Source organism: Eptatretus burgeri, chromosome 1, assembly GCF_056783735.1.
Source record: "Eptatretus burgeri isolate ZD-2024b chromosome 1, Ebu_testis_v1, whole genome shotgun sequence".
Lineage (NCBI taxonomy): Eukaryota > Metazoa > Chordata > Myxini > Myxiniformes > Myxinidae > Eptatretus > Eptatretus burgeri.
In genome coordinates this window covers 95,247,758-95,273,315 of record NC_140961.1, presented here as the reverse complement: position 1 = coordinate 95,273,315, position 25,558 = coordinate 95,247,758, and the positions used below count along the sequence as shown (strand labels likewise).

The 25,558-nt window shown below is 37.0% G+C and overlaps 1 protein-coding gene across 3 annotated transcripts in view; it reads left to right on the top strand.

Annotated features, from left to right (window-relative positions):
- LOC147034991 (protein FAM184A-like) overlaps nt 1–25,558 on the top strand; it is a 142,720-nt gene that overhangs the window by 35,305 nt on the left and 81,857 nt on the right. For all 3 annotated transcript variants that reach the window (XM_085892149.1, XM_085892130.1, XM_085892138.1), the window contains one exon: nt 20,215–20,337. In XM_085892149.1, the coding sequence (XP_085748275.1) occupies nt 20,215–20,337 (123 nt within the window). The remainder of the gene's footprint in view (nt 1–20,214; nt 20,338–25,558) is intronic.

The following is a 25,558-nucleotide window of genomic DNA, read 5'->3' as shown; positions in this document are numbered from 1 at the left end:
CGGAACCTGCGCGGCTTGTCGTGCAGGCCCGCCCGAGCGTGTCGTCCCGGGGACTCGCTCCGTGCGTTCCGCGAACAGAACACGTAGCGTGCAGCACATGATGCCCCGCACACGCGCTGGCATGGGGACCCGTGCTTTCCAAATTCACACAACCATCCTTTTAACTGTGCACATGCCGGTTTCGTGCCACGCACGAGACGTTTCAGCGCCAGCTTCCGATCGTGCAAATGTGCGTGCTTGGGCCATTTGCAAAACACGGAACGGATCTCGCACGCAGCATCCCGCGGATCCGGCGCGGTCACCAAAACAACTTCGTGTGGCCTACCAGCCTCACCATTCCCGTCTCCCACCCGAATCCATCCGTCGTCCATTTCCATGCACGCATTCATGCATGCCATGACACTCACACCATTCGCACACCTCAACAAGCACTCAAGGACAATCACATTGGGGATTCGTGTTAACTCGAGGGGTCCTGGGGTCTCTACCCCCCCCCCCCCAAACTCTGCATGGACCTGCTCGACCTCGCTTGGCTTCACTGGACTCACCTGGTCGCAGTCTACTTCGAGGGAGCTTATCCTCTCCCTCTGTTCCTGAGGGAGGCTACTCTGATGCTCGCACCGGGTCACAAAACATTCCCCATGCTCAACCTCATTGTCCCCTCCTATTACTACCTGTGTGTACTCCTCTTTAGTTTCATGCAATTCGTCCCCCTCTTTTGATTTTTGCGTCTCCGTCACCTCGTTTATTATTTCCGTAAATTCCTGGCTTTTCGTCTCTTTTATTTTCTGCGTCTCCGTCACCGCTTTTAATTTTTTCGTCATCCCCTCGTGTCTCACCCTACATGTTTCCCCTTTAAAAATTATGTCCAACACCCCTTTGTCTCTTAGGTTTATAGTATCCTCTGCCAAGATACATACCTTCACCCTTGTAGTATGGGGAAAGGAACATCCTTTCCATCCATAATTATTACATCCCCTGTAATTATTTTATATTTTCCCAACTCGTGTTTCCTCACAATAACCATCTTATTTATTTATTGGAAAAACTTCACGTAGGTGAATTCTGATGGATATAATTTCTCCATAAAAAGAAATCAGACGATTATCTTGGTCAGTTATCCTAAAATTTACTCTGTGTATGGTTTTTCCTGACACAGGTAGATAAATCAGATTTTTGGGTTCCATATTGAATTTATGACCAATTGGGGTTGAGTATGCGCTGAATGAAAATATTGTATTTGTTCTTATTCCATCATTATAATCACCATCAATCAAATCACAGTGAATTAATTCCGAATTTATTCCTGAGGATATTTGAATGACATTATCACTGTAAAACGTCCCATTAGTTTCAATCTTTTTTGAGGAGAAACCCAATAACTCTCGAAATTAATTATCAATTGTGAAATCAACCTTGTGGTTATTTTTAATTTTAATCGTTGATTTTGAAGTATGTTTTTGAATATCTATTACAATATTTTTTGGTTCATCACCCTGTTCTTTCATAAGATGAGCAATTTCGGAAGATATTTGAGAAATCTCATATATGCTCCGGGTGAAACTGTTATCGTTTTGTATCCACTTCCCGGATTATAACTAAACTTGTCATTTTTCTCGGTTCTATTAAACAAGGTGTTGTAAGTTTCCAGAGACAATAAAGACTCCTCATATTATTTTGTTGCGTCAAGTTGTAGTGGGTCTGGAAATGAAGATGTGTGGTCACTTGTTGTGAAATTAAAACTAACGATTGTGCTTCTCATCTATCTATAATTCCAGCAATATGTGTGTGTGTGTGTGTGTGTGTGTGTGTGTGTGTGTGTGTGTGTGTGTGTGTGTGTGTGTGTGTGTGTGTGTCTGTGACCACTGTTTCTTGACAACCACTGGTCCAATCTAATTGAAACTTGCCAGGTATATTGCTGGGGACCTGATTATGTGCCTTTTCAAGGTTTGATATTAATCGGACAAGTGGTTCCCAAGTTATGGCCATTTATTTACCAAACCAATGACAGGACACGTGCTGCGTAGGCATGGCCAATGGGGAAAGGGCGCATTCCCCATTACGGGTTACAACGTACGGACTTCCGGATAGTGATGACTTTCTGTATTCTAATAATTTCTCGATTTCTTATGCGCATTTATAGATAAACACAATGCCCCAATCCAGTCGTTGTCTACGAGAGCGAAGGAACGGACTGTGTGGTTGTTGTTTCTGGCACTCGGTTTGAATTTTTTTTTTTTTTTTTTGCACATACGGGCACGCGAGAGCGAAGGAACAGCCTGTAAAGGCAAAATACGTTTGCGCTAATTGAATAATTGGCCATTAAAACTAAATTGCGAATAATCGTAACTGCGATATGCGAACTTCCAGATAGTGACTACTTACTGTCTCGATTGTATCTTATACTATCTTACTATCCTATCTATCTATATTATCTTATCTATCTTATACTTACTGTCTATCTTATAGATAGATTGTAGATAAACGCAATGCCCCAATCCAGTCGTCATTTACGACAGCAAAGGAACGGATCTTCCTTTTTAGTTTCATGGTCTTATGTTTCATTTTTTTTATGTTTCATCTTATGGTCTTATGTTTCATGTTTCTTATGTTTATTTTTTAATTTTTTTTCTTGCACGTATGGCCAACACGTATGGCCACGCATGTACGGGCATGCGAGAGTGAAGGAATGGCCTGTGTGGTTCTTGTTTCTGGCACGTGGTTTGAAAGTTTTTTGGCATGTAAGGCCATGCACGTACGGCCACGCACGTACGGCCACACACGTATGGGCATGCACGTAGGGCACGCGAGAGCGAAGGAACGGCCTGTGTAGTTGTTGTTTCTGGCAGGCGGTTTGAAAGATTTTTTTTTATTATTTTTTTTGCACGTACGGCCACGCACATACGACCACACACGTATGGGTGCGCACGTACGGGCACGCGAGAGCGAAGGAACAGCCTGTAAAGGCAAAATACGTTTGTGCTAATTGAATAATTGGCCATTAAAACTAAATTGCGAATAATCATAACTGCAATATGTGAACTTCCGGACAGTGAGGACTTAACTTCCGGACTTCCGGATAATGACGACTTACTGTCTCGATTGTATCTTATACTATCTTACTATCCTATCTGTCTATACTATCTTATCTATCTTATACTTACCGTCTATCTTATAGAAAGATTGTAGATAAACACAATGCCCCAATCCAGTCGTCGTTTTTGAGAGTGAAGGAACGGACTGTGTGGTTGTTTGAAAGGTTTTTTTTGCACGTACGGCCAACACGTATGGCCACACACGTACGGGCATGCGAGAGTGAAGGAACGGCCTGTGTGGTTGTTGTTTCTGGCACGCGGTTTGAAAGTTTTTTTATTATTATTTTTTGCACGTACGGCCATGCACGTACGGGCACACACTTGTCTTATTTAATATGGGATAAAATGTCTTTGCATTGACATTTATTAATTATTTTCATGTTCATCAACTGGTCAAAATGACTGATTTTTCATTAAAACAATTGTTATTTCCAGCCTTCTTACGACCTAACAGCAATAACAGTCTATTAACTAATTGTGATGGGTCATTTGGAAGAAAACTAACACCTGAACCAAGGCTACTTAAAGCCTGAATAATGTGTTTCTCCTCATTCTTCCTACTTTTACTCGAAAGACTAACCCTATAATTAAGAGAGTCCAGCAGATCAATATATACTCTAGCATCCTTATTTTTCATATCCAATGGTTTATCAAAATACTTTGATTCATCCCTCACAGTTGAACCTTGTTTTCCATCTTTTGTGAGAAGAAACATTTATCTCGGAGTTAGTTTAACATGGGGTTGAGCAGAACTCAAGAACCTTAATTCACCATTAAATATCAATCCCTTTTCTTGAACAAGATGAAATATTGCTGGTTGTTCTGTTGGAATGAGTCCTGCTTTTGGTTTTTGAATCCGCTGAATATTCATTGTTTTGAAGAGCATTCACAATATCATCAGGGGGTTGATTAATCTCTTCCAGTTGTTGAAATAATCCATCATCATATTCTAATTCTCCTGCATGCTCTAATTCTTCCTCAGTCATTTGACTGAAATCTTTTTACATTTGAAGTTTTTTTAGTGGTATACAGTATTCTATTGTGGGAACTGTGGAAGCATCTATAATTTTTTTGGGGAAGTTTTAAAAAGTGGTTTAAAAAATTTCTCTTGTTTTCTTTCAAATACTTCTTCACCCGTTAGTTTTTGTCTGCATTTCTTCTTTATGTCTTCCTGTTGTTTTACAACTTTTGAAACCAACTCTTGATGCTCCTTAAATACTCTTGCTCTTTCTTTTGCATCCATTTATTTATTGGAAAATATCATTCACTGAATTATAAAGGTCAACAGGGAAATTTTCCTTTTTTTCATCATTAAAGTAGATGTGTTCAAATCGATCCTTTTCTTTAATTATTTCATCAAATTCTTTATGAACATAAATACGAGTTATAATTTCTTCTTCACTGACACTTTTATCTCTGCTTTTCATACGTTTGCATTGAGTTTCTTCACAACATCAAAACGGAATGATAAAATCTTAACCCCATTACCACTCAGATGTTTAATAATTTGTCTCATTCCTTCTGGACTCGTTTCTCATATCCCAAGAACACCAGATTTTAGTTTCTTGAACTCACTCTTACAATGTGAATATTTTGTTGTACCAAGAGAAACCTCCTCAAATATTTGACCTTCATTCCTCAATCGCATATGTTGCACTTCTGAAATATAGTAATAATCTTCACCTTCTACTTCTCCAGGTCTTATCGCTCTAGTTGTTCTTGATACAATACGAACTACATGGTGCTTTTTAAGCAAATTTACAATATTTTCATTTGTACTATTCAAGAACCTTGATTTATGAAAGTTTTTTTCCAAAAGCAGATTTACCCACAAGATTTATAATAATAGTTGTCATTTATATATGTTACTGTTTATAAAATAATAAATATATCCCTTAATATCTCATCTTGTTTCACAACAATATATTTATATTTTTCAGTCGTGTGCTTCATGTAATCCCCAAATTCCTTTTTACTACATAATGTAGAACAATTGTCTCTCCAAAAATTGTTTATATCTATTGAATTGAACTTGAATAAAATAAAAGTATTAGCATTGTTCCTTATTGAGCGACGATGGAGTTGAAAGTATGATTGACCAAGATAAATACAATTACAAGAAGAATGTCTCCTCTTGTGCAGTCGCTATCCATTACCGTTTGGTTCCTCTCATTAACACAATCATCAAAGATAACGAGGTTCTTTTTTGATTTATCCAAATCTTGGGGAGAAGGTATGTCATCCGTATTATCACTAAGAATACAAGTTATCGGCCTTGATTTCTTTTTAAATCTCTGTGTATCACAAAATAGTTGTATTATATCTTCAATGTTGTAATCATTTTGTTTGTTTTGAAGTTTAAATAAACTGATTATATCTTCTTTTTGAAGACCAGCATTAAAACCTTGTGAGGGTAGTTGATACTCAGGTTGAAAACTCGACTTTGTGAAAATGATTAAATTATCATAATCTAAAAAGTTGGGAGTAAAGAGCATCTTTAAAAGTAAGCAGGTTTTTCCACATCCGCTTGAACCAACTATGAGGCATCTTTATGAATTTGGAAGATTTTTATGGTTGTTAAATTATATCTTATTTTCCCAAATGGGTAAAAAAATCATTCATTTAACTATTTGGAAAACAGGTCATTTAATTTTTTATTGGCTTTTTCAGAAACTCTATGTTTTATCCTAAGTTCAGGTTTAATTTCAAGATAATCCATTATTTTATTTATGCAATATCTTGTGTTGATATTTCCCTGAAAATGGCAATCGTGAATAATATATAACAACAATCCTTTGAACGTTTCTCCAAATCCAAATAAATCAAACACAAATAAATATCAAAAACATACTCCTTGTGGTGTCTGTTATTTTCTCAAATCATCTGTTGGTGATGAATACAACAAGTTAGAACTTTATAGAGGAGAAGAAACCTCAGAGGAGTTTGTAAGATGATTGGAAAAAGACTGGAAATATAACACTAAGATAAATACTGGTTAAAACCTATAAACCAATGTCATTAACAAAGGGAGAGAAAAAGGAATTTAGAAAGAACAGTGTCTGTCATATTTGTGAAGAGAAAATTGAGGGAGAGGTCAAAGTTCGGGATCATTGTCATCTTACTGGAAAATATAGAGGACCAGCTCATTCCCCCCCAATTCTTCGAAACGCTCACTATGACACACATCAATTTATAAATGAACTTTCAAAGACATCTGGAGGTATTTCTGCCATTCCTAACACAGATCAAAAATACATCTCATTCACAAAAACAATTCATACATCCCCCATAACCCATATCAGATTTCTTGACACATACAAGTTTATGGCAAGTCCATTATCTAACTTAGCTTCAAATATTAAAAACTTACCGAATCTTAAATCATATTTCTCAAATCAAGAAGAGATTGATCTCTTATCACAAAAGGGAATATATCCTTATGACTATATGGATTAATTTGAGAAGTTTAAAGAAACACAACTTCCTTCAAGGGAAAGTTTCTATAGCAAGTTAAATAAAACTCATATTTCCGATAGAGATTATACTCAAGCTGAAAAGGTTTGGGAGAAGTTTAATATAAGGAATCTTGGAGAATATCATGATTTGTATCTTAAAACTGAGGTATTGTTGTTGGCTGATGTGTTTGAAACTTTTATAACAGTCTGTCATAATAAAAAAAATTCTTATGGATTAGACCCCATTCACTATTACACAGCCCTGAGCTTGTCTTGGAGTTCCATGTTAAAAATGACAAAACAAAACTTGGAATTAATCAGTGATATAGATGTGCTTTTAATGATAGAGAAGGCTAAAAGAGGAGGAATATCTCAAGCATGTTCCAAGAGATATGCTAAAGCAAATAACAAATATCTTCCTGATTATAATAAGAATGAGGACCACACTTACCTGATGTATTATAATGCTAACAATTTGTATGGGTGGGCTATGTCTCAATCTTTACCTTTTGGAAAACTTAAATGGGTTAAAGAAAAACATTATGAAAAAGTTTTACAAGACATTGTTGTCTCCTCCCAAAAATAATTGGATGAAGCTGAAGTTGGATATTATTTTGAGGTTGATTTAAAATATCCAGAAGAACTTCATCACAAACATAAAGACCTACCTTATGCCCCTGATAAAGAAAGTCCAAGAAAAGAATGGTTAAGTGATTATCAACAGTCATTTAATATAAAAGGTAAATCTCCAGAAAAACTACTTACTGCATTAAATGATAAAGAAAGTTATGTTTTGCATCAAAGGAACTTGAGACAATATTTATCTGCTGGGTTGAGAGTGAGGAAAATTCATCGGATTTTGAAATTTAAACAAAGTCATTGGTTAAAGAAGTATATTGATTTTAATACAAAAAGGAGAACAGAAGCAAAAACAGATTTTGAGAAGGACATTTTTAAATTAATGAATAATGCTGTATTTGGAAAGACTGGAAAATGTTAGGAATTGACAAAACATAAGAATTGCTACATCTTGGAAACAGGCTTTAAAGTTCATTAATAGACCACGTTTTGAGCGAGCGGAGGCATTTTCAGAGAAGTTTTGTGCTATTCATTTGAAAAAAGAGCATATTGAAATGGATAAACCTATTATATAGGAACATCAATTCTTGACTTGTCAAAGTCGTTAATGTATGACTATTACTATAATAATTTAAAATCAAAGTATAAGGATAATGTGTCATTGTTATATATAGATACAGATAGTTTTATATGAGAAATTAAGACAAGTGATGTGTGTGTGTGTGTGTGTATATATATATATATATATATATATATATATATATATATATATATATATATATATATATATATATATATATATATATATATATATATATATGAGGATATGATTGATAATATTGATATATATGATACAAGTAATTATAAGTCAGGTGATGTGTTGTTTTCATCAAAGAATAAAAAGGTTATTGGTAAGTTTAAAGATGAATTGGGGGGGGAAGGTCATGAGTGAATTTATAAGATTGAGATCAAAGTCTTATGCTATTACGTATATTGATAATAATAACATTGAAAGGTGTGATAAGAAACTAAAGGGAATAAAGAAAAATATAATCAAGGAAACAATAAACTTTAAACATTATTACAACTGTTTAACCTTAAAGAAGGAAGTGTACAGAAAAATGAATACAATAAGAAGTTATAAACATCAATTATATACAGAAGAGATAAATAAGAAAGCATTTGGAGCTTTTGATGATAATATATATATATATATATATATATATATATATATATTTTTTTTTTTTTAGAGAATGGAATTGATAGTCTCCCTTATGGTTATAAGTATAAATGTTAAGATATTAGGTTGGGAATTTTAACAGGCGACCACTGTCTATTTACTGATTTATAAATGATAGAACCAAGCAATAACCAAACCAAAGTGTGGAGATGTAATCAGCCTTGGTATTTAAATTGGAAACATGAAGAATGTGAGAAATATCAAATAAGTCTTTTTGAAGAAATAACCAGGGCAAAAGTCGATAAATCAAATAAGCGGATAAATTTGATTACAAATAAGTTTGAGGATGTAAAGAAAAAAAATTAATACCCTTGAATGGACTGAAAACTTTGATGGTTATCAACTGAACAATGGAAAAACAATTTACTACAATCTCAAAATGATATGTGACTCAGGAGGTGGTCAAATAAGAGCATTAAGAGAAGTTTATCATTTCATTTCTGCTCAACAATGACACTTATAACATTCATTTCCATCGAGTATATTCGCAAAGAATAACTTGGAACTTGGTTCTTGGTATAAGAAAATTAAGTTCTTCCCGAAAGGAGAACATGGGCAAATATTTGTTGGTTCGCTCTTTGAGTGGAATGAAAATATAAAAGGGAAGAAGTGCTTTAATCAGTCAGTCTCAATCTTTCATCGTCTCAATTTTACATTTGCTTTTATGGGAGGGAAGGGGATAGGTGGGGAGAAAATCATTCTCCTATTTTGAGCTTTTGGGGCGTGAGTCAGAAAGTTTTCCCCTTTTCCCCCATTCATTTGAATGGATGTCTCAAAAACCCCATTTGTCATCTACTTATCTCTCTGTGTGCAGGATATCTCAAAAAGTTGTGAACAGATGAGGATGAAATTTGGTGGGCAGGTTGGGTGTGTGACAAGGACAACTGATTAGATTTCAGTAAAGATGCAGATCCGGCTCCTATAATTTTTTAACTGATTCTTCACCATTGAGAGATCGGACCAAATATTATATGTAGCACAACATCTCAAAAAGCTGTGGACGGATTCGGACGAAATTTGGGGGGCACTTTGAGTGTCTGACGAGGAAGAATCGATTCAATTTTGGTGAAGATCCGGATCTGATAATTTTTTTTAAAAGTGATTCTTCACCATTGAGAGGGCTAAATGAAACTGAAGACCAAGAAGGAACCTGAAGAAGTAAAGAGGAAAGATGGAGTCATCAGGAGGAACCTGGATAGGATTTGGCTTTCAGCCACTACCCTCAAACCCATCCAGGTGCACCCAAGTGAGCCTAACAGAAAAATTTCGAAAAAAAAATAAACCTTCAAAAACCTTCTCTGAAGTGGCTGAACAGATCGAGGTGAAGCTTTACACATGGAACCGCCTGTCCATGAGGAACATGACATCATATGTGTGAAAAATTTCTGCAATAATTTACTTCTCCGAAGAGAGATAGATAAAGAAAGAGAGGAAAACAGAGGAAAAGAAAAGAAAAAGCAACAATTGGAATGAATGAAGAGAATTGTGAAGAAAAAAAAAATAAATGGAAAATTTTGGAGATTTTTTTTTCGAAAGAAATTGGAAAGGAACAAAGATGTTAGCCCTGGATGCAGCCTAGAGTGTCGCAAAAAAGTTGATGTGCAGGGATTTTCAAATAGTTTTTGCAATCTATGAACATAAAATGTCAAAATTATTTTGGTTAGACATTTGCACGATGGGACATTTTCAAGATGGCAGCTATTTTGGAAAAAGGCTGTTTCCAACACTCAAATCACCAAAATTTCAACATTTTATTGTATGAAAAGGACTGATAAAGTGATATTTTGCCTTTTCAAGCTGCAGGACAAAGGGAATGCATAAATGATTAGGCTCTCGCATTATGCAATTTCCAATATGGCCACCGCCAGTTCAGCAATGTGATGGTTTAACCAAACTGGTGCTTAAGAACTCAACAATATTTTGATTTAACAATTTTCACTTGAATTATTTATGTACAGATATATTTGTATTGTTATCTCTACAGAGAATTTGTTCTCAACTTGAACTTTTCAATGTCTTTTATGTATTATCACATGAAGTAGAACATTTGCAAAATACACAACAATTGAGGTTTGCCTTTCTACATTTACACCGTTTGGTTTTACGGTGTTTACAGCCGCAAACAGTTAGTTGCACATCTGGATGTGGTTTAAGGTGTTTTGATGGTACAAGTACTCCATCAGATTCTTCCCAGCCATACTCAGTAGGCTCAAGGGAAACTTTCTGGTCCAAAAGAGTAACAGCTTCACGAACAGCAAGGAATGTTCTTTGTATATGTCCCTCTATGACACTGGATGTTGGTGGAAGAGTAGCCAGTGACTTATTTAGGTTTTTGTGATAGTCTTCATATCGAAGTTCATTAAACGTGTCAACTTGTGCCTTAGTTGACCAGACCTTAACAAGATATTTCTCGAGATTCTGTACATCAGAATCAGAAAGGTTATCTGTCTCGCCAAAGTTGGTTAGGAATGACACCGGATCAGCAGCCAATGCTCCATGCTTCGTGCCGATCTTGCTGAGAGCATCATTCCCAGAGGCTAAGTGAGCTTTGACTAACACATGACTTAAATCAGGGCCAAGTCTTTTCTGGAGAGTATGGAGTGGTAGTAATCGTTGTTTCTCTCCAGTTCCGAACTGTATCCAAAGTTCTGACAGCCCGTTAGATTTGAATGTCTCAATATACCGCAGCATGATGGCGATGACATCTGTGTCATTCGAAAGCAGGACAACCCTCTCAGTGTTGTGCTGAGCTGCCCAGTTAACATGTGGTACAAGCCGATAATCTGCTTCCTCAATTTCATTCTTCAGTTCCGTGAGGGAATGGGCTTCTCCGTTTGTAAACCTCTGAGCTGGAAGAACCTCACCATTCACTATAACCCCACTCACGACAAGTGGTGTACTAGTCTGTGCTGAATACATATTGGCTTCAGTGATGGCGAGGCTCTGTAGATTCTGTTTGTTGGTTGACGATGCCCAGAATTTCTCCAACTGGACAGGCACTGGTGTTTCTGAACAGATTGATACCAAGTCCATGCTTTCCAAGGACGATGCCCTTCGGATTCTTTCTGACTGGTTGATTTATCAAAGTAACTGTCTAAGACGATGTGGATTTCTTGAGTAGAACATACAGACTGCCTTTCGGAAGATGGTCTTTATTGACTGGCCAAATGTTTTCTGTGTTGTCATCTTCATCATATGTATTTGTGACATGAAGTCGACAAGTACAGTTGTTTTAGAGCAAGATACAGGTTCAGATAAACGGTCCTCTGTTGAGAGATTATTCTCCAGTTCTACTATCGATCTTCTGGTCACTGTCTAGATCTGTGATCCGTTCGAAAACGGTGTCTTTATAGTAAACTGCAGCAGCCAAGAAATTGTTTGCCCTCTTTTCCTCACATATCCTGAACTTCTTCCTTACTTTTGTGCCTTTCTCTGTTGTTGTGATTGAACCACAGACTATGCAAGGAAGTTCTTGGTTAGATAATCTGACATCACTTGCTGATGGACGTGCAGTTGAGGATGATCTCCTAGCTCGTTTTGTAACTGGTGAGTTAGGATCTTATGTACCACTCTCTCCTTCCTCACTAGTATTACCATCGTCGGTTGCACTACGTATTCGATCTAATGTCTTCTTAAGAGTGTAACTTTTATAACAGTCATTGTCCATGTGATAATAGAATTTCTCAGTTTCTGGGATTAACTTCAGCCGATTGAATAAATCATCTTTTCTCAAAGCTGCCGCCTCTCGTAACCGTTTCTTTCCACCGTCAGTTGAGGTAAGCTTTGTACTTTTATTTTTTTGACACACGATGCATCTGTTCTTCTGGAGTGGACTACTTTCGCTGACTTTCAGAAGAACCGCTGGGATTGAAGCTTCTTTTGACGCCATGATGTGAATATCTGCAAAGATAAGGCGTCAAGTTAGTCATCAGTGATTAAGCTTGCTTGGCGTATTTACTTTGACAACTTTAGAGCACATACATATTAAGACAGACCTGCAACCTCACAACATAGTTTAGGTAGACCCCAAAAAAAGAATTTGAATTTTGAATTTGAAAATTCAACTTTGAATGGTTTTTACAGTAACCTAAAATTAATAATTTCTGACCCAAAAATGTCTGATTACATCAAAATGGTCATTTTAACAGCGGTATTTTTGAGTTATTGGGGGTAATTTATGATAATTTAACATTTTTTTCAAAATGGCCACCAGAATGAAAATGTCCAAAGAGTGAAATGTCTACCCAAATTAATTTATTTCATTAGCTACCGTAGAACCTTTTTCTGCAGTAAAAATACATGCACAACCACTTTTTTTACGGATAGGAAGCCTGCCTGCATCCTGGACTATGTAGGGAAGAACCCAGACAGATAGATTTCAGCAGTTACTCCCCATGCTCAAATACAGCAACATGTACAAGCTACCAGAGGTCAGTGGGGAAGCACAGTCCACACAGCATCAGGATATGGCACAAATATACTGAAACACTCATGTTTGTACCATATCTCAATATATAACAAGATATCTCAAAAAGTTGTGGACTGATTCGGATGACACTTAGTGGACAGGTTGGGTGTGTGACCCTGACGAATTGATTCGATTTTTGGTGAAGATCCGGATCTGGATATGAGAACTACTTAATTTTCAAAGTAATTCTTCTCCGTTGACAGATGGGGCCAAAAACGATATCTCGCATGATATTTCAAAAATCTATTGCGCCCTTTCTTGTGTGGGCCCCATTGGGCCAGTTCTTGTGGATCAGGCATGAAGTGGCAGAGATGTGCGCTCTACCGAGAGCCCTTCTACTTGTAAAGTTGCTTTCATTTTCTGGGAGCAAACTAGCATTTCAATCTATGCTCTTCATGTGTTTTCATCACTATTCATATGGCTGTCTCAACCTGTCTCTACAGCTTTATATGCGAGTTAAGGTTTTATGATGTAGCAATTTTAGTGTCAACAACAAATGTGAAATGACCATTTATGCATTATGTATGCAAATATGACAATCTTTTTTTTTTTTGCCCCAAGCCCCCCACCCCTCCACCCCAATCACCCTCTGCCAACTGCATTCAAACTTTGTCTCCACAGTTTTATACCACATTGCCAAACCAGACTCTGCTGTTATAAAAACTCAAGATTCTCCATCCCTATCCCCAATATTTTCTACCCTTAATTATTAACTCCTTCCTAACCAACCCCTCTTATTTGTAGGAGTTGTAGGTAACTCTCTGTCTCTCTCTCTCTGTCTCTGTCTCTGTCTCTGTCTCTGTCTCTGTCTCTGTCTCTGTCTCTCTGTCTCACCATCAATTGCCCCACTGTCAGTTCATTGGCTTTTTCCTCTCTCATCTTGCTCTTCCGTGAGCCTAAATCTTGTATAAAAACCGAAGAACCCATAAAATACTATTATAAAGTACATGATGTTAATTTTCAACACTTTTAATGTAAGCCTAGTGTTGGCTTAGTGGTTAGGGTGCCTGGCTTGTGATCTTTGGGTCCTGAGTTTGAACCCCACCATTGAATTAACACCAGTTGGGGTTGACTCAGCCTTCTGAAGTCGGTGACATGAGCACCAGTGTACTGGTAATGGAGGCATCACATCAGAAGCATAGCCGTGCCCTCAACTGATGATGCAACCAGCAGCCATAGGCTGCACACGAAGGAGAACATAAGCACTTTTAAACATTTGCATTTCTTTTTTTCAAAAGAAGCAGAAAACTCTTATTGTGCTATGGAACCTAATTTACTCACCACCACTTGAAGTGGTCTGGGCATTGTTACAATGTTACTTCCAAACAGAAGAACAAAGAGCTTTTTTTTCTCCTGAATTAATTGAAAGGAAAAACTTTTATATTTACCACCATTATAAAAGACAGGTGTTGGCTTTACAGTTAAGGTGGATGGCTAAAGATCTTAGGGTCTTGAGTTTGAGCCCCTATCTACAGGTGGGGTTGAATTAACAGCAGGTGGGGTTGACTCAGCTTGTCATCCTTCCGAGGTCGGCGAAATGAGTACCAGTGTACTGGTAATCGAGGGCACTGCATCAGCAGCACAGCCACTCCCCCAGAAAATGTTGCAACCAGCAGCCACAGGCTGCACACAATTGCTAGCCAGCATCATTAGATGGACCATATGGTTTGCCGAAAACTCTTCTGGTTTTTCTTCTTTTTCTTTTAACATAAAACACCCAAACTGGAATGCTAATATAAACCTCAACACAATTAAAAAATACAATCAACAACTTTAAAATAACTTTTAATCAAATTAAGCAGCATTCCTTTCGCAGCCTCGAGGCCAAATCCTTTCATACTAATGCCACAGGCCTTGAGGCTTTCTGCCACTCCCACAAGGTTGCAATGAGTTATACTTACTGAATTCCACAAGGTCGCAAGGACTCCTACAAGGTCGCAAGCAGTTATACTTCCTGAACTGCCTCGACAGCTAAATTGAGCCGTGGTGCCATAAATGGCTCAGACCAACCTTAACATCAGGAACTGGCATTTACAAGAGATATAAATCATTCATACATTTATTGTTCAAATTGATATACTATTACAAGGAATTATTCTTTGGAGAAAAGCCCATTGTGATGTTCTCTGAAAGTTGAGCAAAATCAAGTGCACAACAATAAGTCTCAGGAAATCGCCAGCTGATTGTGTGACTTGTTTGGCATTGTCAGTGTTCTTTCAACACATTACCACAAACTTTACCATGAATTTATTCGAATTTGGTGAGGGAAGATTCGAATCCAGATATGAGAATTTTATATTTTTTAAATGATTCTACACCATTGAGACGTGGGACAAAAAACGATATATAGCATGATATTTCAAATTATTATGGACAGATTCGGACGAAACTTGATGGATGAGTGGCGAGGTGATGAGAACAAGCCGATCAGATTTTATTTCAGGTCCAGATACAGATCCGGCCTATCAGTTGGCACCAAAACATAAACTGTTCAGGCTGGAGGGGGTATGCGCTATGCTCGGTGCCGTCATAGTTGCCTCCGCCTCCGAAGGTGGACAGAGGTTATGTTTCACCCATTGGTTGTTATCTCCATTTGTGGGTTTCAGAAGGTGGGAGGAAGTTCTCCCATAACTCAAAATCTCCATCTCCTTTTTTGGTAAAGGATCATTATTCATGAACCAAATTGTGAAACTTTGTTCTCATAGCCTCATTCCAAGGGCTTTTTTCAGAATCTTCACTGAACTTCTGACTGCTTCCACTTGCAGCTCGTTTGTAGTGATTTTCCTCTGCATGCCTTTTAAGTACTCAGTAAGGGTTTTCTTTATCAGTCCTGAAGCACCGACTATCACTGGTACAATTTCAGCTTTTTTTCAATTTCTACATCCTCTTGCCCTCATTTTCAGATCCTGTATTTGGTAATTTTCCTGATTTCTGCAGCATTTATTCCAAAGTCATTGGGAACTGAAACTTCAGTCAACAATGCTGACTTTTTTTTCCTTTTTGTGTTTGATCACTATTTCCGAACGCAATGCTTTGTTTACAATGTCCACACTTGATGGAATCATGTTGCCATGCATGAATGAGCACTCGATGTTCATTTTCAAGGATCGGATTTGGTTTGTGTTTGCATGATTATTCTGGGACCGGAATGTTGAACTGTTTACACAGATGTGCCTGTGGATTACTCCACAAATGTCATGACTTTCTTTGTACAACTGTTCCAATATGAGTCTTTTACATCTCGAAAGGAGGTGACCGGTACTTTCTGTTTCTACCCCACAAAACATGCATTTGTCCAATTAGCTCAATCTCACCATTTTATTAAAGACATTGGTGTAATGTCCTTGGTCTTGGGCATTTGTGATGACTAGTTCTCCATCCCAAATAATTTAACCTCTTCTTAGCCATTCCAATGAGCCATCCTTCTCCTGATTGTCAAGCTCTTTTTTTGAGTATTTATTTATTTATTTATTTCATCTCCCTGCTTTTTTGTCATTCTCAAATTTATAAGAGCATAAGCTTCTTTTTTGAGATCATTTTACTTCAAAAGGATACAGCGTATATTTATCACATTAAAATTTCACATTCAATCCCCATTAATAGAAAATACTTTTAACTGGGTGGGGGTTATAAACCCCCCCCCACCTTCCCCCACTCTGGGGATGGCAATTTAAGGTGTAGTGCCGGGGAGGGGGGGGGACAACCATAGCCAGGGAATTCTGACCACCTTCATTTTTTTTGAGAAAATAATCACTCAAGAGTTGATTGTGTTGAATCAGGATTTGTCTTCCTTTTTGTTCATTTTTGCCAGTTTGAATTGCACAAAGATTCTGGGTTACTTAGAATGACTTCCTCTTATAACCCTGAAGAGCTCGTGAAAGAGTAAGAGTTAGGCCTTATCCTGTACAGTGTGATGTCTTTGGTATTCGAGATATGGGAATGCAAAGCTATTCTTTGCTCGCTATATTTATTCTTGTTTTTCTTGTACAGGCATCAAGGCTCATGGAAGAGCAGTACAACAGGGGGCAGTGAATGGATCAACAGAAAAAAAAAATGGGAAAACAGTGAGACAACACTAAACAGATGCACCACAGCACAAGGAGGGAAATTGAAGAAGGGTGGTAACACGGTCTCAGCGGTACAGTAAAGCTTTGCTAGTAGAAATGGGAGAGACCATGATGTGACGTGAAGTTCAGACTTTGAAATCCTTTTGAGAATAGCTTGAGATAACAGTCTCAAGAAGACAATTTCACAGCCAAAAAATCTGAGTTTGAAAAAATGGAAATTAATATTGATTTTGTCGACTTTGGAAGGTTTCAGGGAAAGGGCTTCTGGCAGAATGAATGTGATCAGAGAGATGAGAGGTGAGGAATAGCAACACAAGAATGGAGCCTCCAAAAAACTGAAGCCCCCAATCTGCCTATAGTGAGTAAGGAGCAGACTCTGACGAGACTTAGCTTCCTGATACGGGATTCCTATAACCCTGAGTGCTTTGTATCAGTCTCAAGGGGGGAAAGGTGGGAAGCAGCAGCACAAGTTCATATGGGGAGCCTTATTCAATGAAACAACATATTAAGAATATGTAGTCCTCAGTCATTCATGGTCAACAAAGAGGTCAAACAAAAACTTGTACAGTGCGACTGGCACACAGGCCTCACTCAGCCAAAGCTGACAACCTATGGCACAGAGAAGAGTGAAGAGCATGACCCGGCAGCGCACTTGCTTACATCCCTGTGGGCAGCACCTGCGTTGACAGGGCTCATTAGATTCAGACCTGTCCCAAACTGATATAATATATATATATATATATATATATATATATATATATATATATATATATATATATATATATATATATATATATATATATATATATATATGCCTCCCTCTGTTCTATCCCCTTCTCCACCTAATCCGCCTCCCTCCAGGTAAAATTAAAATGATAAAAGGATTGATTTAATTAATGTGTTGTTGTTAGAGCAGCGGTATGATGGGTTAATGTGATGTTGATATCGCACAGGTTCATATCCTGAGAAACACAATCATGTTATTATAGCATGATGATGAATATTGCGACAATATTTACCGATTATAAAATTTTATAAATTGTGAAAATGTAGGGTTGTAAAACATCATGATGACCTTTTGCATGTAACTTGATGGCAATGGTATGAAAACACTTCTAAAGAATCTTTTTGTTGAACAATATTGAGAAAGCTTTTGCAAAATGCGTTCAGAACATTTTCCCATAATGTTATTAAAATGTTTATTAACCTCGGTCTATAGATCGTAAGTGGCACAGTAACATCTTTTTTTTTTCTTTGTAGGAGCAAGGCTCATGGAAGAGCAAGGTAAATCTGACAATGGGACAAACATCAAGGGACTGAACGAACAGTATTGGAGGGAATGGAAGAGGGAAGGAAGCATTAAAGATGGCAAGTAAGATAATTGGGTTGGGAAGTGTTAATGGGGGTAATAACGATTATCTTACAGAATTGGGGGATGACGAGAGTTGGTGGTGCAGTGCTTGCTTGAAGCTCTGGAGGGAAGAGTGAGACAGACTAGCTCTGGAAGGTCGTTCCATAGGGGAAATCATCGAGGAATAAAGAGTTGAGGTGTGCAGTCCGCTGGGATTTTGGATGTTTAACCAGGATGACGTTAATGGAAGAATGCATGCATTCTGGATTAGATAGAGAGGGTCAAAGGACTGAGTGAGTAGAGGGATAAATATTGGAGAAGATGCAGCAAAAAAGAAAAAGAAAAACAGAGACCACCGATCTGTCAGTGACTTAAAAGCAACAGACCTTATACTTCTGCTTCATCACAGGAAATTCCATTAATCCTGAGAGCTTAAGATTCCACATAAACTCAGGGAGACAGATGTGATACTAGGGCACCAGCCCATATCAGAGCATTGGTACTCCACTGAGCTATGGACAAAGGCTTTGTATGTAGACTGTGAGCAGCTCTGATTTCCCAAAGAAAGACTTTGATCAACGGAGGATGCCCAGTCTGCGGGTGGCTTTGCAGGCCAGCTTTGCTATGTATTAGCCCTGGGAAGGCATGGCTGTTGTTGAGGCCTACAAGTTATATATACTGAACTTCCTCCAGTAAATGACCAATTATATTGAAAGATGGGTTCATTTGTTGATACGTCCAGACTGATAGGGTGAGACTGCAATTTTCCAGGATTGAAGGGCATGTTCCATTTATCAGACCAGTGTCGATATATATATATATATATATATATATATATATATATATATATATATATATATATATATATATATATATATATATAGATTTTTATATATATAGATTTTTATGTATATAGATTTTTATGTATATAGATTTTTATGTATATATATATATATATATATATCTATAGATATTTATATATATATATATATATATAGATTTTTATGTATATATATATATATATATATGTATATATATATGTATATATATATATATAGATATTTTATGTATATATATATTTTTTTATATTTATATTTCAAGTGCAATGGAGTTAAATCTCAAATGCAATGGGGGGAGTGGGGTGGTATTTTGTGGCCATGACCTGACACTGGGTACTCCGAATACGTATAAAACAAATTGATACAGATTGGCCAAGCTGCTTTCGATTATATAAGGTTCAGACATCCATTACATCCATACAGAAAATTGATGAATTTTAGTGTAATCATTCCAATCCTTTGGACTCTTCAGTGCAGGTAGGCTTCCTGTACACAAACATAGATTTATAAATATTGCTGAAGATTTTAAGCAACAAATAAGTTTGCTGTTTGCAAGCACCTTCTGGTCCTGCAAGAGTGTTGTGGTCTAATAATGGGAATCTGGTATTTTCTTAAACAGTTGTGTAGACTTTTAGCGACTGAGTAATTTTCAGATTCACTCCTCCCCTATGAAATTCAATGCCTTTTAAAATTTCCATCAGTCATTCATGGTCTTTAATCAGCTCTAAAAATCGCATCTTTTTACAATTGAATTTTATTTATTACCCTTTCATTTTTGTAAAGTGTCGAGATTTTGTGGAAAAGAAAGAGCGATTGATTGATTGATTGATTGATTGATTGATTGATTATTGTTAGGAGTAATTGAAGTGTAAAGTTCTCACCAAAACAAAAATGGATGTTTAAATCTATACTATGATCTGTAAAATGTCGATTGAACAAGCAGAGTGATGGAAAAAATACGGTTAGATAAAGATCAGTGATCCAAATATATGTATAGCCAAATGTGAGCAAACAGGACAAGTGTCTATGCTTTCTCTTCTCATGTGCTTGATGCACTTTGATTTGCACGATTAAGTATTGTTGCTGTGGATTCACATTTTGAGCATGTGTGCCATTACAGGACTTTGAACAGCAGATGCAGGCATTGAAATTGCAGCTCGTCAGTGAAGTATCACATGCGAATAAGCTTCACGAGAGTGAGATCATTGAGTTGCAATCCAAACTTGAAATGGCCAACAAGGAGGTGAGGTAAACGCAAATGTTATAAGGATGCACAGTTTCGAGTTATTGATAAAGTTTTTCGCTCTTATAAGAAATTATTATGCATCATGTTTGATGTCATTCTTTTCGAAGAAAAAAATATCTGAGTTTTAATTGTTTTGACCAACAAAAATTTTGAGATGCTGTTAATTTTATTTTCTTAACATTTTTGTGTCTTTTGTTGGGAAAATATTTTAAAAAATTAAAAGGAATTCCAATGCGAGGGAACTGTAGTCCCCCTATTATTGGACATTTTCCTTGTTTATTGTGAGTTTTTATTTCTGCAGAAGTTGAAGGAGAATAATTTAGGCTTTGCTAAAATGTTGTCATCGACATATCATTATATTGATGATATTTGTGTGATTAATTATAAGTTTTTTGATCGGCTGATTCATAGGATTTATCCAGAAAGTCTAATCACAGATAAGAGTAGTAATGATGATAGTGTAGTGGCATATCTGGATATGTTTGTTTGAGTTGGAATTTTTTTTTAGTTCAAATGTGTCTCATAAAATTGACTATTTTGGTTTTCCTATTGTCTTGTATACTTACTTTCCCATGTAGTAATGTACATGTTAAGATTGTTTACAATGTGTTTTCATCTCAGCTTATTAGATTTGCTACAATTTGTTCTGTTAAGGATGATTTAATGTATTCCATTATGTTATATGGATTATTGTGCGAAATGTTTGATGAGGTCATGTAAGTGTTTTTAGATGTCATTGCAATCACTTATTTAAGTATGGTTGGTTTTCATGTAAACAGGTTCCCATTGCATTGGAAGTTGTGTGAAAGAATAATAATAAAAAACTAGAACTGCCACTTTATAACTGCTGGCAGTGATGACTGGGTACCCAGACGTCTGCCTTTGATACAACATTAGACTTAAATGATAGTCGCAAAGTTTCCCTTCGATAGGATAAGTGGTTCCAGAGAAAGCATTATTTAATAGTGATACAAATACAGCCCTGCTTTGAGACAGCGCGGAACAGACGAGTTATGAACCGGATAGCACAAAGTGTTCAATCCAGTTATTACGTATGCAGTTAGCCCTTTTTCCTGGGGACATTGTCGGTATCAATTGAATTGCTATTCCTGTACCCTCAAACGCATGCAGGTGCAGCCAAATGAGCCTTCTGGAAAAAACAAATCTAAAAGTTCTCAGATTCAAATAATTCTGGCTGCCAAATAATGTATCATACATCAAAGGGCGGGGGGGAGTTTTGTTAGTCATGGAGAGGCGGTCATACATGTGGAGTTTCGCCTCAAACTGTTCAGCCGTTTCAGAGAAGAAGACTTTTAAAGTTATTAATTTTCAATCCAATATGGCTGCCATACCATGTGACCTATTAAAACATAAATTTAAATTCTCCATCTAATGGGGAAGTGGATTACACTTGTTAAGTTTCGTGTTGATCGGATAAGGTGCGTTTTTCTATCCAAGATGGCCTCCAAACCATGTGACTTGTAACATCATGATTTTTACAAAATATCCAGGCATGGGGGTAGATTATAGTTGCCAAGTTTCACTTCGATTTTATTTAATCGATTTAATATAATTATTGAATTCGATTTAATATAATTCTTGAATCCAACATGGCTGCCAAACCATATGACCTATCAATGAGAAATGAACAAACTTATATTCTCCACTCGTGTGCAATATGTATGTGAAGGTTTCCCTTGATCTGACCAGCCGTTCTGGAGAAGATGTTTGAATGTTTTAGGGTAAATTCAATATGGCCACCAAACCATGTGACCTATCAATTAGAAATTAACCAACTCGTGAAAGGATGTCGTGGGGAAAGTGTGTGTGAATTTTTGCCTCAATCTGTCCAGCTGTTCTGCAGAAGAAGATTTAAAAAAATTATTAATTTTCAATCCAAGATGGCCGATGAACCATGTGACCAATGACATCATAAATTTACATTCTGCTTCCAATCGTGTAGTGGAATATGTGTGTGAAGTTTCGTGTTAATCGGATAAGGTGCGTTTTTCTATTCAATATTGCTGCCAAACCATGTGACTTGTGATGTCATTTTTACCATGTATGCAGACATGATGGAGGATCATAGTTACAAATTTTTGCTTCAATATATTAAGCAGTTCTAGAGAAAACATTTAATATATTTTTTAAATCCAACATGGCTACCAAACCATGTGACCTATTAATTATTCATTAACAAAGTTATATCCGCGACAAATGCAGAATAGACTTGTGAAGTTTCCCCTTGATCTGACCAGCCATTCTGGAGAAGATTTTTGAAGGTTTTAGGGTAAATTCAACATGGCCACCAAACCATGTGACCTATCAATTAGAAATTAACAAACTTGTGAAAGGATGTCGTGGGGAAAGTGTGTGTGAATTTTTGCCTCAATCTGTCCAGCTGTTCTGGAGAAGAAGATTTTTTAAAATTTATTCATTTTCAATCCAAGATGGCTGATGAACCATGTGACCTATGACATCATAAATTTACATTCTGCCTCCAATCGTGTAGTGGAACACGTGTGTGAAGTTTCGTGTTAATCGGATAAGGTGCGTTTTTCTATTCAAGATGGCTGCCAAACCATGCGACAAGTGTCATCATAATTTTTACCATGCATGCAGAAATTATGGAAGATAATAGTTGCAAATTTTCGCTTCAATAGATTAAGCAGTTCCAGAGAAAACATTATTTAATATTTTTCTTAGATCCAACATGGTTGCCAAACCATGTAACCTATCAATTATTCTTTTACAAACTTGTACTCCCGAGGCATGTGCAATACGGATGTGAAGTTTCCACTTGATCTGTCCAGCCGTTCTGGAGAAGATGTTTGAAGGTTTTAAGGTCAACTCAATATGGCTGCCAAACCATGTGACCCATCAATAAGAAATTAACAAACTTGTGAAAGGGTGTCATGGGGAATGCGTGTGTAAAGTTTCGCCTCAATCTGTCCAGCCGTTCTGGAGAAGAAGATTTTTTTTTTTTCAAAACAAGATGGCTGCCAAACCAAGTCACCGATGACGTTACAATAATTTTTTATATGGTGAATTGTTGTGTTGATGACGCTCAAATTTCAGATTTTTCCAGTGCCGCGTTATACTTGAATTTTCATCGGCATACCGCTTCACTGATGACGTCACGAAAAAATCACCCGTATTCCTCATGGGGAGTTTATTAAAATGTATGAAGCAAAAAAATTCCATTGCACGGTTTCAGAGAAACAGAGGTCCAAAGTTTTTCGGTTTTTTCAAGATGGCGCCCGTACTACGTGACCTATGACATCATAATTATCAATTAAGTATGCTATCAAAAAAGATACATACAACAGTGAAAAAATTTTGTCGATCGGACTTACCGTTCCTGAGAAAATGATTTTTAAAGCAAAAGAACCCAAAAATTGTCGGTGGAAGAAAAATAAGAAATAAACAGAAGAAAAACAATAGGTTACCCAGTCCATTAGATTGGGTACCCTAATAAACAGAAGAAAAACAATAGGTTACCCAGTCAATTAAACTGGGTACCCTAATAAACAGAAGAAAAACAATAGGTTACCCAGTCCATTAGACTGGGTACCCTAATTATGGGGATTTCTTTTTGAATTTTTAAAAACAAATTAATTCTTTTTTTTTAAAATCAATTAATCAAACCAGAAGTGTGTCATGAGTGTTTACCACAACAGGAATTTCATTGTAAATGGAGGATCTGCGTGTTTTGTGTGCTGGTGGATTCCTGTGTACATTCTGTGGTGATCAGGTAAGAAGGTGTGCGTGTGCGTGCATGTGTGTATGGTTTATTTTTGTCTTCCATCTCCTTTTCTGTCGTTTTCTTTGTCTATGGTGGGATGAATCTTGCAAATAGTTTTTGTAAGGTTCACCTGGCTGTGCCTGGATGGGTTTGTGGGTAGAGTAGCAGCTAAAACCTGCATCCTATCCAGGTAGCTCCTGATGACTCCATCTTTGTCTTCTTGTGTTTGCATGACACTCCAGTGCTGTATTTGGTCAGTTATGTGATACTGAAGTTGACTAAATTTTACTTGAGGCCAAATTATAATTACTAGCAGAAACACCCATGTTATACACAGGAAGAGGCTGCAGTGAAGCTTTGGGCTATGAACTAATTAGTCAGTACTTCTATGCATTTTAATAACAATAAGTTACCAGTGCTACACATGGGAAATAGGTGGCAAAGAGAATTTGCATCCCCTCCACCCCCAGCCCTTTGTCCCCTGCCAACAAAGCATGTGAAATAGTTTTTACGTTTAAATAGCAGAAGTACTTATGTGGCAGACAGTAAATAGCTTGGTAAAAAGGTATCATGACACAGACAGTAATTAACATTGTATTTTTTATTGTAAATGGTGGGAACTTGGAATACACTCTGCCACCTGGAGCAGTGCTACATGGCACACATTTACATAGAGAATTTGTGACCACCCCCAACCCCCAAGACTACCGACAAAGATAAAAACACCCCTATGCACTAATTGTGGTCATGCTGATGCTATATAGCAAGTGTGGATGTAATCGGCACAGAACTGTGGGATTTGTAGCACGACAAACAAACACAAACAAGCAAACAAACACTGGTCTGAATTATTGTAAGCTAGTAGAAATACCTGTGTTATGTACTCGTAATAAAAAGGCATAGTAACTTTACCAACCTATACACCTGTATCTCTATAATCATTTATGAAGGAGTTTGGTATTAAATTAACAACTGAAAGTGAAGCCTACAGGAGGGGCATCTACATCTTAAGATAAAATTTAATGGTAAACTACATTGTCTGTGTCGGCACCATCTTTGTCCTGGAAATTGCCAATGTTGGTTAGGATTTTTATATTTTCCTTCTGTCCAACTCTGCTCATTGCAACATATAGTTGACCATGAGAGAGGAAGTCCTTAGGAAAGAAGATTCCAATCCTTGAAAGTGTCTGTCCTTGGGACTTGTTTGCAGTCATGGCAAAAGATGGTCTGATTGGGAACTGGCGGCGCTACATCTTGAATGGATAGGTGGTGTCTAAGGGGGAGATGAGAATCCATCTGAAAAGCGTGTGAGTCCAGGTGTGTGATTATAGTAGTTTTGGAAGGAAGTATAATTCTGACAGTTGTGGATTCAGATTTATCACAGGAACTCGATCAATCATGTCAGACAATGGCTCTTCCTCATTTTCATTGTTTGTGATACTTCAAGGTGAAGTGGTAGTTTTGAAACAGGAG